This window comes from Semicossyphus pulcher, unplaced genomic scaffold (genome assembly GCF_022749685.1).
Source record: "Semicossyphus pulcher isolate SPU_LCO1_2020_fin unplaced genomic scaffold, fSemPul1.0.p SCAF_3, whole genome shotgun sequence".
Taxonomy (NCBI): domain Eukaryota; kingdom Metazoa; phylum Chordata; class Actinopteri; order Labriformes; family Labridae; genus Semicossyphus; species Semicossyphus pulcher.
Window position 1 is genome coordinate 1,347,751 of NW_027211704.1, and position 14,827 is coordinate 1,362,577.

Sequence of the window (14,827 nt, forward strand, 5' to 3'; positions counted from 1 at the left end):
CCGTTCAAAAGAAACGACACAAACAGCAATGCCAAGACTTTTAAAAAAGTGACCCCACGATGTCCATCATATCATGACTACACAGGATCATTGTACAGTATTCACACTGGTGTGAGGGAAGTGCTTTGTGTTGTTCAAGCATGAGGTGACCTATGATGCTGCTAAAGTTCCTTATGTGTAGATACTGCATTAGAGGTAATCAAGATCCAAGTGATGAACACCACGGCCGAGCGATGGCGAGTATTTTCAGTGCTAACAGTGAGAAGAAAAGTTAAAGTCTAAAAGGCTCATATTTTTTATAAAGCAGCATAAAAACAAGACAAAATACAGAAACGCAACACAAAGTTTACAATACAGCAAAAAGCTTTTTCACTTCATGATGGATAAAAACCAGGAAGTCGAGCTGCAGTTTCACCTCCAGCTAAACAAACAAACCAGAAGACAAAAAACACGTTTTATTTCATACAAATATCCAACAACACATTTGTCCATTAGTCACAAACTATCAACACCAGGCGTCTACCCACTTCAACGAGCAACAATGTGCTGCAGGTAGGTGTGTTTATAACGTGAGAGTGAGGCCTTAAACCTGACGCATCTTTAAACTCATCTTGTTTTCAGCCTCTTTGCTTCCATGCCGTGAACGTCTTTGACACCATGAGCACAGACTTTTTCAAACTAAGGGTCCACAAGCTTCAAAAGAAATTCTGTGTTCAGAAGAACGACTGCAGTCAAAAGAAGGAAACATCTGACGGCTAAACACACGCATAATAAACCTGTAGGCGTATGCATCAGTGCACAATGTTTTTGTAATGAATCTCACGACCACAAGAGGGAGACAGAAGCAGGTTAAAGCAGATGTTAAGCATGTGAATGATTTTGTGAGCAAACTCTAATTGGCTCTAATTTCTCTGTGTTCTCATTAACTTTCCTGTGTACACTTTGAATTATTGTGTACAAACTGGATTTCTGTTTTGATGTGCTTTTAAAACTTTTGTTTATCGATAGATCGCCTTCCAACTGACTGAATCCAATTAGGGCACTCGTTTTTCTGCTTTGTTAGAACTAAGTGAAGAAGCCTTTCGGATGAGAGGGGAGACATCTTCAAGAACCTTAACGAAGACCAGCTGCCTTTTGGATTAAGCTTCAGAATGACTGTGACCTGGATGACTGAGAAACTTCACAGACAAGTCGAGAGAGACGAGATGGCGAAAGAAGATTTCAGACCAAACATGCGTGACCGTCTGCCTCCAAACCATTTTTATATATTTGCATATTTCACCCTTGTTCTTTTCATCTTGAAACGCCACACTGAACCAGATTTAATGGATCTTTTCAGTTTCAGTTGTAGTTTACAAAAAGCCGTCGTGTCTTGGAAGTTTCCAGAATTATTTCCTGTCATATTTTCCTTGTCACGTAGTGGAGGAGAAGCAGCGTTTATTCATCCCTCAGTCAGAAAGCACCCATCACATTTATTTAAAGGGGTTCAGACGTTCACATACGAAAAATAGTGTTTGCATTTCATCACTTTGGAACATTATTATATTTTGGTCAACAAATGGGCAGACCACATCTTCTGGACCTTCTGTAGACCTCGAGCTACACTTTTCTTTTATTTCCCATTCACACTGACCTGATGATGCTGAAATATCTATTCTGCCGCCGCGCAAAGTAGTCCCCAACAGCTGCACTATTTGAGTCACATTAAATATGAAGTACCGTGCACAGGTGTTAAAGGACATTATCCTTAATAACGAATGAGTAATCTTTTTCAGATGTCTTCTGTTAGAACATGTGGGCTTGTGGTCAGCTTCGATGCGTCACCGCTCAGGAGTGCAGACAGCGAGGTGAGTCTCTCGTCAGGTTTCGACACAATGAAAAACAAAAACCAAAACTCTTTTCAGTCTCAGACAAACACACATTTCAGCGCTTCATATTTTCAGCTTTTTAAATGATGCTGTAAATAAAAACAGTTTTTCATTTTTTCCTTAGAATACTGAAGACAAACGACACACAACACAAACAGGACCAAACAAATTCAAGTAAAACACTTTTCTTTATCGTTCTTCAAACACGTTTCAAGACAACAAAACATCCGTTTTCCCATTAAAGTTATACTTCCTGTGATTGAGTGGTGTGTGGACAGCGTCTGCTGATGAAGGGATATGCTAATTGCACACTGTCTTTGAATCTCCTCCTCAGTGCAGGCTGTAAAACATCTTTACTGCTGTTAGGAACTATAAGAAATGCAGCGATTCTGTCCGTATCTACAGTGCAAACACGACATGACGAGTGCGTGATTCCCGGCTCAAATATCTACAATCGTCCTCCTCAGGAATGTCTCCACATCACCTGTTCATCACACCTCTCTCAACTTTTGATCCCTCAGGAGAACAGCGCTCTTCCCATCGACCCTGCGGGACAGGACCGGGTGCTGCCGTAAAGGTAGTGCGACCTCTTCTTCTTCCTCTTCCTCCTCTCTCTCCTCCTGCTGAGCTGATTTACATCCATCACACAGGAAGTCACAGAGCGGAGACTTTGACGATGTTTACTCCAGCTGAGCTCGTTGTGGTCTGGATGCTCTGAGTCGCAGGGAGAACCGGGGGAGGGGGCGGCCTCCTCTGCGGGGGCCCGTGGAGGCCGTCGCCATCAGGGGTCAGAGCTGGAGGAGTGGGGAGGCTGATGATCGCCGTGGTGATCCGGCCCCCGCCTTTACAGTTGATCCTGCTGCTGTTGTCGGATTTCAGGTTGAGGTTTGAACGACTGGAAAAGACAGACGTGAACGCATCAAACAGTTAATGAAAAGTTTCCATGAGCATGTAAAACATTTATTTTACTCTTTAAAACACTTTAATTATTTTACTCTTTGAAACACTTTAAAAGGGAAGTTGTTATTTATGCACTTGCAGGAAACATGTCATTCCCTAATCAATCTGTATTTTGATGGAACAGATTATATTATACAATGTTCCTACAGTCCCCTCTAGTGGCTGTTTGGGGTATTACATATTATTAACAGAGGGTCATCCAAATTACAGCACTAAACAGACCTCGGGCAGTATTTACACGACTAGTATAACATCGAATCCCGGTTCAGACGTAGTGGGCCTTTCTGTGTTAGTCTGCATGTTCTCCCCGTGCATGTGTGGGTTCCCTCCAGGTACTCCGGCTTCCTCCCACAGTCTAAACATATGCTCGTTAGGTTCACTGGTGACTCTAAATTACCCGTAGGTGTGAGTGTGAGTGTGATGTTTTCATGAAAGGTTGTCTGTCTGCGTGTCAGATAATTGATGGATAATGGAGTTTGCATTAGAAACTATGAACACTGGTTTAGCTCAGCGGTTACATCGGCGACCATGTACAGGCCCCAGGTTCAACTCCCGCCCTTGGCCCTTTGCCACGTGTCCTCCCCCACTCTCTCTTCTCCTGTTTCTGACACTATACACTATCCACTGCTCTCTGTCAATAAAGGCCAAAAAAATAATCTTAAAAGAAACTATAATTAATATGATGAACAAGGAACAAATTCAGGAGGCTCATCTTGTGGAGCCGTTTAGCAGAAAGTAGATCAAATCCATTGGAACAGCCTGATCTCGATATATGATGGGATGGCAGCATGCAGTCAGGACCATTTACATCAGGCTCAACAGTTTTCTATAAGCAGAGCTCTGACAACACACCTGAGGGATAAAGACAATGAACGCCTTTATCCAGATTTTTGTCTAGAATTTGTTTAACAGCCTCCAAACACAACAAACGACAGACTTCACTGTTGTGTTTTTCTGAATGCACAGACGACCAATAGTCACAAGAGGCACGCTGACACGTCTCTTAAAGGGATCCAGGAGTCTTGTTTTAATTTCATTCAGCTTTTCCTCACTCAAAAGAGGCCAGACAGGCTGCCTGCCTCACACATTTAAGACTAAAAATATTAAAATCAGCAACATGTTAAGGTTCTTTGTTCTTTCGTTCAAGAGCTGCTTTAAGTTTTACAAAGCACCAGATGCCACTGTGTTTTTTAGGCTTCATCTGCCTTTGTGTCATCGGCGAGTATTTTTCCTTCACAAAGTGAGCATGACTCTAACGCACATCCAGGACAAAGGCCCGTATCTGTCCCCTCTGATTCAGACGTGTGTCCCTCGGTCTTACCTGGCCGTGTGTGACGGTGCGTCTCCACACTGTATGTGAAGCGCGCTGAGCTCCTGCAGGGGACTCTGGTGGGTCGGGACGGGGTGGGCGGAGGGCAGGCTGGCGTTGGGCAAAGGACTGTTCCTCTTTCCTCTGCGACCACAGCAGGTCCCCACGGAGCTGTCGTGGCTGGATACAGAGGGGCTGCGCGATGTGTACGTCTGCAGCGCCGTTTCTAAACAGTTCTGCTCGTACATCTGCTCGTCCACAAACTCATGAGCCTGCAGGCGAGAAGCAGGTTTAAATACACGAGACGGTGGACTGGGACTCGATGCCTTAAGTGATATTTGATCTCTAATTTTACAAATAAACACACCAAAGTAAGATAATTAATTCTGAACTATCATTCACAAACTAATGCAGGGGCTACATTTAGTCTATTTACGGACAGAAAAACAGATTCAGTGTCTCTCTTTTATGTTTTTTGAAAGATTAGAACTTCTTTACACTTTTAAGTTCCCTGACTCACAGAAAACCTGACTCAAACTGTTACGTAAACATGTTGAAGCCTTTAAACTGTGTTTCTCGCTTCCCACTGAAGCACAAGTTTGAAAAGAGGGAAAACATTACTGTCAAAATGATGGACTTCTTTAACAGCAACACACCCCCCTGGAGGTTTAAACACACACATACACTGCTTGTTTGCATATTGATGTAAAAGGCCTTACAGGTGTCTAAAATAAGCTTTACCACTGCCGACAATTAAAACAGTTGAAATATCATAAAAAATATATTAAAAAATACAAGAGAACAGCACACACAGGAGATGTTAGCAGTAAAAGTGAAAACACAAGTCATCATCATCACATTTCTGGGCTCTAAATGTGCAGTTTATATTCTTCAAACACTGATTATCATGCAGTTGCCAGCACCTCCGGCCCTGAGGTACACGCTGTGCACAGAGCTGGCATTAAACCTTATTATTGTCTGGGAATACTTACTTGACAATAAACCCACCTTTTTATTGCACATTTAAAAGCTTAAACAGTTAAAAGAAAAGATAAAAGTGTTGAAGTGTACTCACTGTGGTTTTCTCCAGACAGTGCAGCAGGTGGTGGTGTTGGCTCTCTATCAGAGAGGTGGACTTAGTCAGCTTCTGCTCGTCCTCTTCCGTAGCCTTTAGAAGCAACACACAGACACACACGAGCCACACACAGACACACACACACACACACACAGAGACACACACACACACACACACACACACACACACACACACACAGAGACACACACAGAGACACACACAGAGACACACACACACACACACACACACACACACACACACACACACACACAGACAATATTGTTGACAAATTACATAGTTGTCATGTTCTCGTCACCCATTAAAGTCTGTCAATGTGCACATTGAACCGGCTGCTGACCGTCTTTGATACTGAACTTAATATATTTAAAGGGGGGGTATTATGCTAATGTCAAGCTTCATATTTCACTGTGATACATGTGGAGTAGCTTAGCATCATTTACAGTTAAAAAACTCCTCATGTTTCTCACCCTGCTGCTCTGTCCCTTTAAGAAACCCCGCCCCTACAAGCCCACTTTCTTCTGATTGAGCTCTCTGAAGCCTGCCGAGGGGCAGAACTCAGTGATTGAGGCACGCCTCCTACCCTGTGGCTGTGTTAGCAAAGAGTAAACTTCACTGCTTGATTTGAATGTCTGCTGCTCTCGTCCTTTGGAAAAGTAAACACTGATGTCTTTCCGTCACAGCCAATCAAACACTTTCTCCAACACATTCTTCACCAACCTGACGGGCAGAGCCGTCCAGCAGAGTGGTGGAGGCAGACTGAGCTGCTGGGTGGGCGTGTCCTCGATGTGTGCCAGGGTGGGAAGTTCTGCCGTGTTTCGGGCAGATGCCCAAATATAGAGATTCTCCACTTTGTGACGTCACAAAGTGAAGTCTGTCTGAAAGCAAGCAGCCTGCAGACTGAGCTGAGGAGCCTGGGGATTACTCCAACATACTTTACTCTACAGATTTGAGACTTCACCCACGTTGAGTCTGAACAGCCAACACTGTTACCTTATATATGTCTTAACATGTGAAACAGCAGAACACCCCCTCTTTAATGAAGTGTCAGAAACATGACCTTTCTGTTCTGCTTCCTGTCACAGATTTAAACCTACATTTCTTGGTTTATTTGTGCCGTATGGTTTGAAAGAACTCTTTCAGTTACACAGTGGACTTTCCTTCTGCTTGGTGAATTGATCCCTCAGCCTTGGGCCTGCGTTGGCAAGTGATTTCTTCATAATTAATTCCCTCTATTGTGCATCTTTTGTGCCTTTGTTTTGTTTCCTCGTGTAAGCAGGCTGCTAAAATAAATCTCCCTTCTCACTTTATTGAACTAATAAAGTATAAATTTTAAAGCCGTGTTTTTGCCAGCTCTCTCACTTAATTATCTGAAGGTACCACTGAGCGTTATGTGAGCTCCAGGCAGCTGAACAGTTACTGATGCATGAAGCCTCAGAAAGAGGAAAACAGACAGAAACTTATGGAGCCATTTCTCTTTTTCGGGTATTTCTCCAAGCGGGATTTTGTTTCAAAGCTCAGACTCCAATATAGCTTAGTCTCAAAGTAGACACATTTGCCAAAAAACATGAAAACTGAAAACAAATTAATTCTCTCCCCACAGCGCACATTGTTACTCCGAGGATTTGGGTGGGTGGCGATCCAGCCCAAGGACTCTCATTCAGATTCCAGACACATGAACAATACAGCGACGTGGGCACGAGGACACCACGCCTCCTGATGTCTCAATGTGCCGATTCGCCCTGAGAAATAGGTCCCATCAGACTTATTGTATGTATAGTTAGAGACTAAGACCTGCATGTGTCAGGGCCTAAAGTTCTGCTCATGTACACAAAGAGGCTCGCTCTGATCCAGTCTGAAAGCAGCTTTCTTACCTTCACAGCTCTGTAATGTGGCTCCTGTTGTTAATAGCTGATATGGATCAAATCTGCTGCATATATCTTATTTTATGATGAATTATAAACTTAGGAAACTTTCACTTTATACAGCAGACAAAATGACCACATGGGGCTGTCTCTTTCTGGCTCAGCCATTAAATAAACTACCTGACAAACACTTTAAATCGCCCGTGTCCAGGCCTACTTCACCAAAACCTCTGGAAACTTCTGTCATGGGTTTTATTGTATTGTTTAAATAGAGGACAGACCAAAACAGACCTCATATTATTGTTGTTATAAATTATGTTTCTTGTTTCTTTATATAGGCGGTCGCTGGCCTGAGCCTCAAACGTTCATCACGTAGCCCCGATGTTAAATTCAAGCCGACTGCACGACTGACACCTCCTCTCTGCTCCGCTCGCATGTACCGTCACTCGCTCTCTCACTCACTCACTGCGCACTTCATGACACAAGTTACAACGAGAGGAGAGGACAGGAGAGATGCGTTCAGGTCCAGATGGAAAAACTCAAACTTGATGTTACTATAGAGGGGAGAGTAAGTGTTGTTTTGACATACATATAATGTCCGTTCTGTTGTTTAATCAGCTCGCCCTACTCGTCTAATCACACGTGTGACACAGACAGACAGATATTTATGCTGTGCTACTTTGTGTGTAGCTTTGTATTTTTGGTGCCTTCTTTCTTGTGTCACTTTGTCGTGTGCTTCACTCTGTTCTGTTTGTTATTGTCCTGTTTTGTGTCCTTTGTTGACCTGCCAGGGACAACAGATGCAAATAGGTTTAAAGCTATAATCTGGTACGGTGCATCAAATGGTGACATTTATATTTAAACTGTACATAGGCCCTTTTGTGAGGGCACTCAACCTTTCGGCCCTGTGAGAGTGGTGAAAGAATCAACTCACTGCAATCAGGTGTGTGTGGCACTGATTGGCTTTGATTAAGCCCAGGTGTGGGGAGTCTTCATATACCCTGTGCTGACTCATTATCTCACCTTCAGAGGTAGTGAGAGGTTCTCCATATGTCTTCTCTAGTTGTCGGTGTATCTGCAAGCACCAACTCAGAACTTTGTGTGTATTAGTGGTTCCCTGTTTCCCAGGGAATAATTTGGGGTGCTGGAGAGTTTGTGTGACTCCAGCCTTTTGGGTTATCAAAGGCCTCCCGGGCAGCCTTTGCCTTTAGCTTCGAGTTTTCTGGGTCTCCGGGACAATTTTGGTTTTGAGTCAGCTGCTTGGCAGCGGTGATTTAGTTAATCATTTTAGTGCTTTATTTCATTAAGGAAGCCTGTAGCGGCTCTATACAGTTTCGTTGTCTTTTTCCTCCCCTTTCCAATCTATCGCTACTGCGATTTTGTGTTTATCCCTCTGGGATAACTTTGAGACACCCCTGGGTCTGCACCTGCGTCCCCCCCCCCCCCTTTCCTGACACCTTTTTAAATAAAATAAATAAATACATAGATAAATAGACAGACAGACAGTATATAATAGAAGGGGAGGGAAAGAGAGAGAGAGAGGAAAGAGACAGCACAAATGAGGGACAGAAAGAGAGGAGAGAGTAGCAGATGGTGCAGCACTACAGTTCATAAACTCTCTGAGAATGTGTTTTGTGTCTTAGATAAAGAAAAGCCTCTTTAATATCACAACAAACTCATGTTAACAATTGAGTTTCACTTTTTTAAACTCTAGGCAATAAATGTTAAAGGAAAGCAGCTGAGGGGCACGTTTTAAAATGTTTAATCTTTAAATGTTCAGTTCAGATCAATGACTCGCACAGAGACGGGATGTAACTGCCAAAAGAATCCCCTGACGTGATCGTAGCGTTCTAAAACTGGGCCGTTCACATCAAAGCAACACAACGGAACGCAGCTGACCGTCTCCATAGCAACGACGCACTGACATACCCCACTACTTCTGCGTTAATACTGTAACGTTAGTATTAGGGCCAGGTTACATGAATTACCGAGCTGGATTTCTGTTATTGTTATAAAAAGAAGTGGATGACAGTGACAGTGACGTGCTCACAATGTTAGCTGTAAGTTAGGAGAGTTTGGAAAGAGAGGATCTGGAGCCGTCTTTGGCTGCTGCAGTGCCAGAGACAGGGTGCCTACGCTAACGTATGCTGTTCCCTGATTGGCTGAAGTGAAACAGCTACATCTTTCAGTTCTAAAACTGAATTTGGAGATTTGACAGGTCAAATCTTCTGCAACTCCACGCAACGGCTTCAGACGCTCTGCAACTAACCAGCTCACACCGCTGCAACTTTCTCAAACTGTTTTGTTGCGTTGCGAATCATCTGAACCAGGCTTAACACACTGTCTTAAGCTCAATCGATCTTTATCGCAATATCAAATCTAATATGTAGGTCTCTCCTGTATAACTGTGTTGCACAATGACACACAATATATACAAAATTTATATTGTGCGGCAGAAGAAATAATATTATACCATAGTGAGGAGGCATCAAATTCTAACCTCGCCAAGAGCGCCGAAATGGCCAGAGCCGGCTTAAACGCATCGTGTGAGCGGATCTGTGGGTGACATGTTGGACTTCCAGGAGGCACTGATGCAGCACACTGACATGTAATGTTCAGATCAGTGTTGTTCATCAGAAAGATGCTTTAATGTAAATATACATTTAAAAAGTGGCATCAATCTGTCGCACGCCTTTTCTCTCATAGGTGACTCATTTCTATCGTCTCCTGAAATATCATCATACAGTATTGTTCGACTCTCACTGTGACGTCTGGAAACATTCTGCTGTTAAAGGAGACGAGAAACCGTACGCCTCATAATCACACTAAATTGCTTTGTCATTCATTCATTGATTTTAATTCATCAAACTCGGGAGCTGTAATTTCTGTAAGTGAATTTACAACAATCCATTAGAAGTGACTGAAACGACAGAACACATCCTGAGATTATATTCATCTGTCCAGAGCCACAGATCACGTCAGACCGCGCTGTGTCAGACTGCAGGAGGGACCGTACATGTGTGGGTGTTTGAAACTTTAGGGACAGTGTTGTGAATCAATAAGCAGCTTCTTCACGGCTATATTGACTTTGTTTATGGCTATGTGTACTCTATATATTATACATACATTTATGCAGTGTATATATTTATTCAGATTGAGCTTTTTACGAGCCAATTCAGCACTATGTATATTTTTTAATTACACTTATTAAGTATCTTCAGGGTTCCCACTCTTTTTAAGAAATCAAAAATCAGACAGAACCATCGGCCACTTTTCAATCTCTGCGCTGCTCAAAGCACCAAAACTCAAACTCAGACACGTGATGGGTTTACACAGCCACCACCAGGAGGAGAAAGAGCGTTCCAGGGGAGGGCCTACCCGTCACACCGCGCAGCTGATCCTACCAACCAAGTTTCAAACAAACATACGCACCTAGGTTTATGTAGGCAATCTGAGCGAGGAGCTGAAATACAACATTGATTATTTCCAGGATATTTGGTCATTTTAATCCATTTCCAGGTGTTTCCATGACTGGAAAACTAGTCTCTAAATTCCCAGGTTTTCCAGGCCGTGTGGGAGTCCCGATCTTTTCCTGTCAGGTTGAGTTTGCTTTAGAAACAGATTTTTTGTGCCTTAATGTTTTTCATGTTCTGTGTTAGATGTGGTGTCTAGACTGTGATTGTAGCTGCTGTGTTATTTCCTGTAAATAGTTCATAAAGTATCTATTGGATTGATATGGCAGAATAATCTGGCAGAAGGAGAGTTTGATCTATATTGCGCATGATAAATTCATGCAGCTGTGCTCATCTCTCCAACACCTTTGGGCTCCAGACGTGGAATTATTTAGACTCTCGTTTCTCTTGGACAAATTAGGACAATAACCTCGAACCACTTCGCCTCGGTGTGAAAACCTTTTTGGTTTCTTTGAATTGTGCTACGTTCTGTATCTCGACGTCACTTGGTGGTCTGTTGTTAATGCCTGACATGGCAGATTCAGCACTGTGGGCAGACGCCAGAGGTCTGGAACCGAGCAACCGATCTTTAACTATTTCGGCAAATCAGAAGAAATCCTGTCGCTTTAAAGGGAAGAGTGAGAATAAGTAAGAGACATCTAAAAAGACTGAGACTGTATGGCCTCTGTGCGAGATCATCAGAACACTTGACAGGATCATCAATAAATTTTCTCTGACCTGGGTAATAAAAAAACGGCCGTCAAAGCTGAAAAGGCCTTCGGGGAAAAAACTCCAGCAGACCAGAACTTCTAATCTAACTACAGGCTGTGTGAGAACCAGTCATTTTGTCATTTCTCCCCACTCTGTCTAACCTCAGACTCATGCAGCCGCGCTCACTGACTGACAGCAGTGACACCACTGTAATTTGATGCGGCAGGACTCTGGCAGCCTCATCACAGGCATGCAGAGGGATCGGGGTAGCTCAGCACTCACAGATGGCATTTATATGATAATTCTTACCACTTCCAGACACCCGTGAGCCTTCACACTGGACTCGATTAGATCCAAATGGATTTTAGTAACCATCTGCAAGCAGGGGAGTGTGTCGCTGAAAGCAGGAGTAATGCGCTGGATGGGAAGGATGTGGGCAATTTGTTCATGCATTACCAAACACATTTTCCATGGTGGTGACATGCAATAAAAGAGAAGAGTAAAGAGTGCGGGAGAATCGTGGTGGTGGATGCTAGCTTTTAATAAGTGTGTTTGCTTTCTTGCCGAGAGTTAGATGAGAGGATCAATACCTCATCTCTGTGTAAAAAGTACAATACGGAGCGAGAGCCAGGAGGTAATTAGCTTAGCTTGGCATAACAAACCCTCCTGAAAGCAGGGGGAAACAGCTAGCCAGGCTCTGTTAGTCTCTCAAGTGTAGGCCTACTTAATAAGGCCCAAAGCACTGTTGGTCATTATTGTTGGTCATTAACAGGGCTCAAACTTTAACTAGCTCCTGTGAGATTTATCCAATCCAAACTTGGTCAGCTAATAGAAAAGTTATTGATGATGAAAAGCTGTTAAAGGTTCGGTATATCCTCGAACGGCGTGGCTACAGCATGGAACAGGAAGTTAACTCAAACACACAGCGACCAATCTGCTCCAAACACTTCTGATAAGTCTGCTGGTGTGAAGACAGCTCCATCCGAGCCTTGTCCGACAAACACCTTTCAGTTCACAATACATGGACTATGTTCTGTCGACACCTGGGTCCTTCTGGCACTGTCCAAAACGAATGAGAGATCAGATCTGTGTCGTGTAAAGGCCCCGCTGTTGCACATCTGACGTAAGCAAAGCTGCGAGGCCGGTTCAACACGTCTCACAGCTGTGAGTTAAAATTGGTTAACGGGGTGAGACTGGTTTAATCCATGTACAAACAGAAATATGTAAAAGTTGAGGTGCTCTGAAGTTTATCGGTTGCTAGCCAACGTTTACCATCGGTTACTTTGCAGCCTGAAGCAGCTCGCCTTAAAACTACAACGTGACCTTTTTATATTTTGATAGTGCACAAATTTAAAAGATAAGATAATTCGTAATAAGTGAGCTAGTGAAACGGGGTCGTAGGTATGTTACCTTTTGAGGGAGCCAAGCTAGCAGACTGGAAACAGAGGGCACAGCTAGCGTAACCTGGCTTTGGTTCTTTATAACAGTTATGTCATCTAAGCGTCATCACTACGATCAATAGAAGCATATTCTCAAGTCGTTAAACTAATTCTTTACAGCGACTTCAAAATATGTGCAATACGTGTTTAGCATGACGCAGCAGACCGAGTTAGCGATAGCTTTTGGAGCATTTAGCAGCTAAAGAGAACAAATAAGGAGCTTAAAGGAAAGTTACACTGACATTTACCAAGTGAAAAGGAATGTGACTTATGTTCATGTTGCTCTGTGTCAGGTATGCTAACAAGCTAACCACAGTGTAACAACTTGTATCAGCTGCTGAGACGCCACAAAGTCGATATGGAGATGATGAAAAACACGGCTGTCTAGGAACATAGAGAGGAGCGTTCAGGAGCAGCATCTGAGCAGACTGTGGTATCTAAGTGTCCTCTGCTGTCTCATTGTTTAGTGGTTCAGTTTGCTCTGAAGTTTCCTCTTTAATTCACTAACCATCTAATTATCACCAACAGTGACAGCGAGTGAAAACAACCTCTGCTGTCTGACTTTGCCAGTTTTACAGGATTAAATCAAGTTTAAGGCGTAAAGACGACTAAGAAAAGTACTTAGTGTGATTACAGCGATAACGCCCTCACGGAGGATTGTTGTCGTAACTCCTCTCTGTCACCCCTGAACTGTAAACCCACAAGACTGTAATGACTCCAACTTCTGCTGCACTTTTACAGCCTCTAAACGACTTCCAAATTGTCCTTTGGTTAATTATGGCTGTAATTGTTTGTCATTTTGTGTGTGTGTGTGTGTGCGTGTGTGTGTGTGTGTGTGTGTGTGTGGATGTTTGTGTGTAACAGTGGGTGTGAAGTCGCTGCTTCCGAGCCATTGAGTTGCAGTGAGCTGAAATAATTAGTAGAGGGGTGTTTGACAGGGAACAATATGATTAATCTCTTACTGAAACACAATCTGCTGGCATCTTTAATGAATACACTTTGAAACGACTTCCCAGTAATCATCTCATCGCCCACTTTGCTGTCAGTGAGTTTCAGTGTTCAAAAGGTCAGAGGTCGTTCTCACCGTCAGCTCCAGCAGCTCGTTGAGCAGTCCGTTGCGTTTGCTCTGCATGAAGGCGTTGGCGCTGCCGGACTTGGATATTCTTATCCTGGCCAGCCGGGCTTTCTGGGCGTGGGAAGAAGAAGAGGTCAGAGCGTCAGACATGGTGGGAGGGAGGTCGCTGAAGATGACTAATGCCCTCTTTAATGGGGAGTACTTGCCAACTCGTCGCCCAAACTTTGTAGTAATTCTCACAGCTACTACTGCAATGTTTTTACACACACACACACATTCAGATGGCTCTTATCAAAAACACATTTATGAGATAGCATAGATTTTTTTCTGTCTAAAGACTGCCACCCACCGACATACCAACAGCCAAAAGTATGTGCACACCAAAGATAACAGCCGTACAGTAACAGCCTCTCTGGTTTCTCTAAGCTGGCTGCAGGGATCTGATCCCGTTTAGACACAGGGGACAGAGTTTAGGAGGAGGACTCTGTGAAGACCAGGCAAGTTGTTGAACACCAAACTGGGAAAAAGCATTTCTTATTGACCTTGTGTGGAAGCAAGAGGAGGATTGTTGTGTTTTAAAATCTGCAAGGAAGTTGTGAAAACACTTTGAAGCTTCTCAGTCAAACCGAAAAGTCTAATCCGAAAGACACCTGGACGCTGAAGAACGTTAAAGTCCAGTTTTTATGGATTTAACTAAAAACAGTTGTCTTTATCTAAAACATGAGAACACGAGGACTACAGCTGCAAGAGCTCATCACATGTATCTGTCTGATTGTGTTTATTTTCTCTCTGTGGCCAGCGTCATCACAACAACAGGAAGTGGGCCTGACCGTAACATTACAGCTGTGCATAGGAAAGCTTTGTCCATCATTGGTGACACTAACCCCCCTCGATGCTGTGGTTAAGGATGACACAAAAATATATACAAGAATGATTTTTTCCTCGTGCAATAAAACTGCATTCTTCTGCATTGAATGTTTGCTGACCACTGTGTGTGTGTGTGTGTGTGTGTGTGCTAACTGTTTGAACTGTTGTGATGAGATTTCCTGTGCTGT

General features: G+C 43.3%; 1 protein-coding gene across 2 annotated transcripts in view; it reads right to left on the minus strand.

Moving 5' to 3' along the window:
* Positions 1–2,522: 2,522 nt before the first annotated feature.
* LOC138606102 (A-type voltage-gated potassium channel KCND3-like) overlaps positions 2,523–14,827 on the minus strand; it is a 98,919-nt gene continuing 86,614 nt past the window's right edge. The window contains exons 3-7 of one of the 2 annotated variants that reach the window (XM_069678562.1): positions 13,782–13,883; positions 5,213–5,305; positions 4,706–4,723; positions 4,150–4,409; positions 2,523–2,763 (exon numbers count right to left, since the gene is read on the minus strand). In XM_069678562.1, the coding sequence (XP_069534663.1) occupies positions 2,523–2,763; positions 4,150–4,409; positions 4,706–4,723; positions 5,213–5,305; positions 13,782–13,883 (714 nt within the window). The remainder of the gene's footprint in view (positions 2,764–4,149; positions 4,410–4,705; positions 4,724–5,212; positions 5,306–13,781; positions 13,884–14,827) is intronic. The other variant, XM_069678561.1, reaches the window with a different exon arrangement.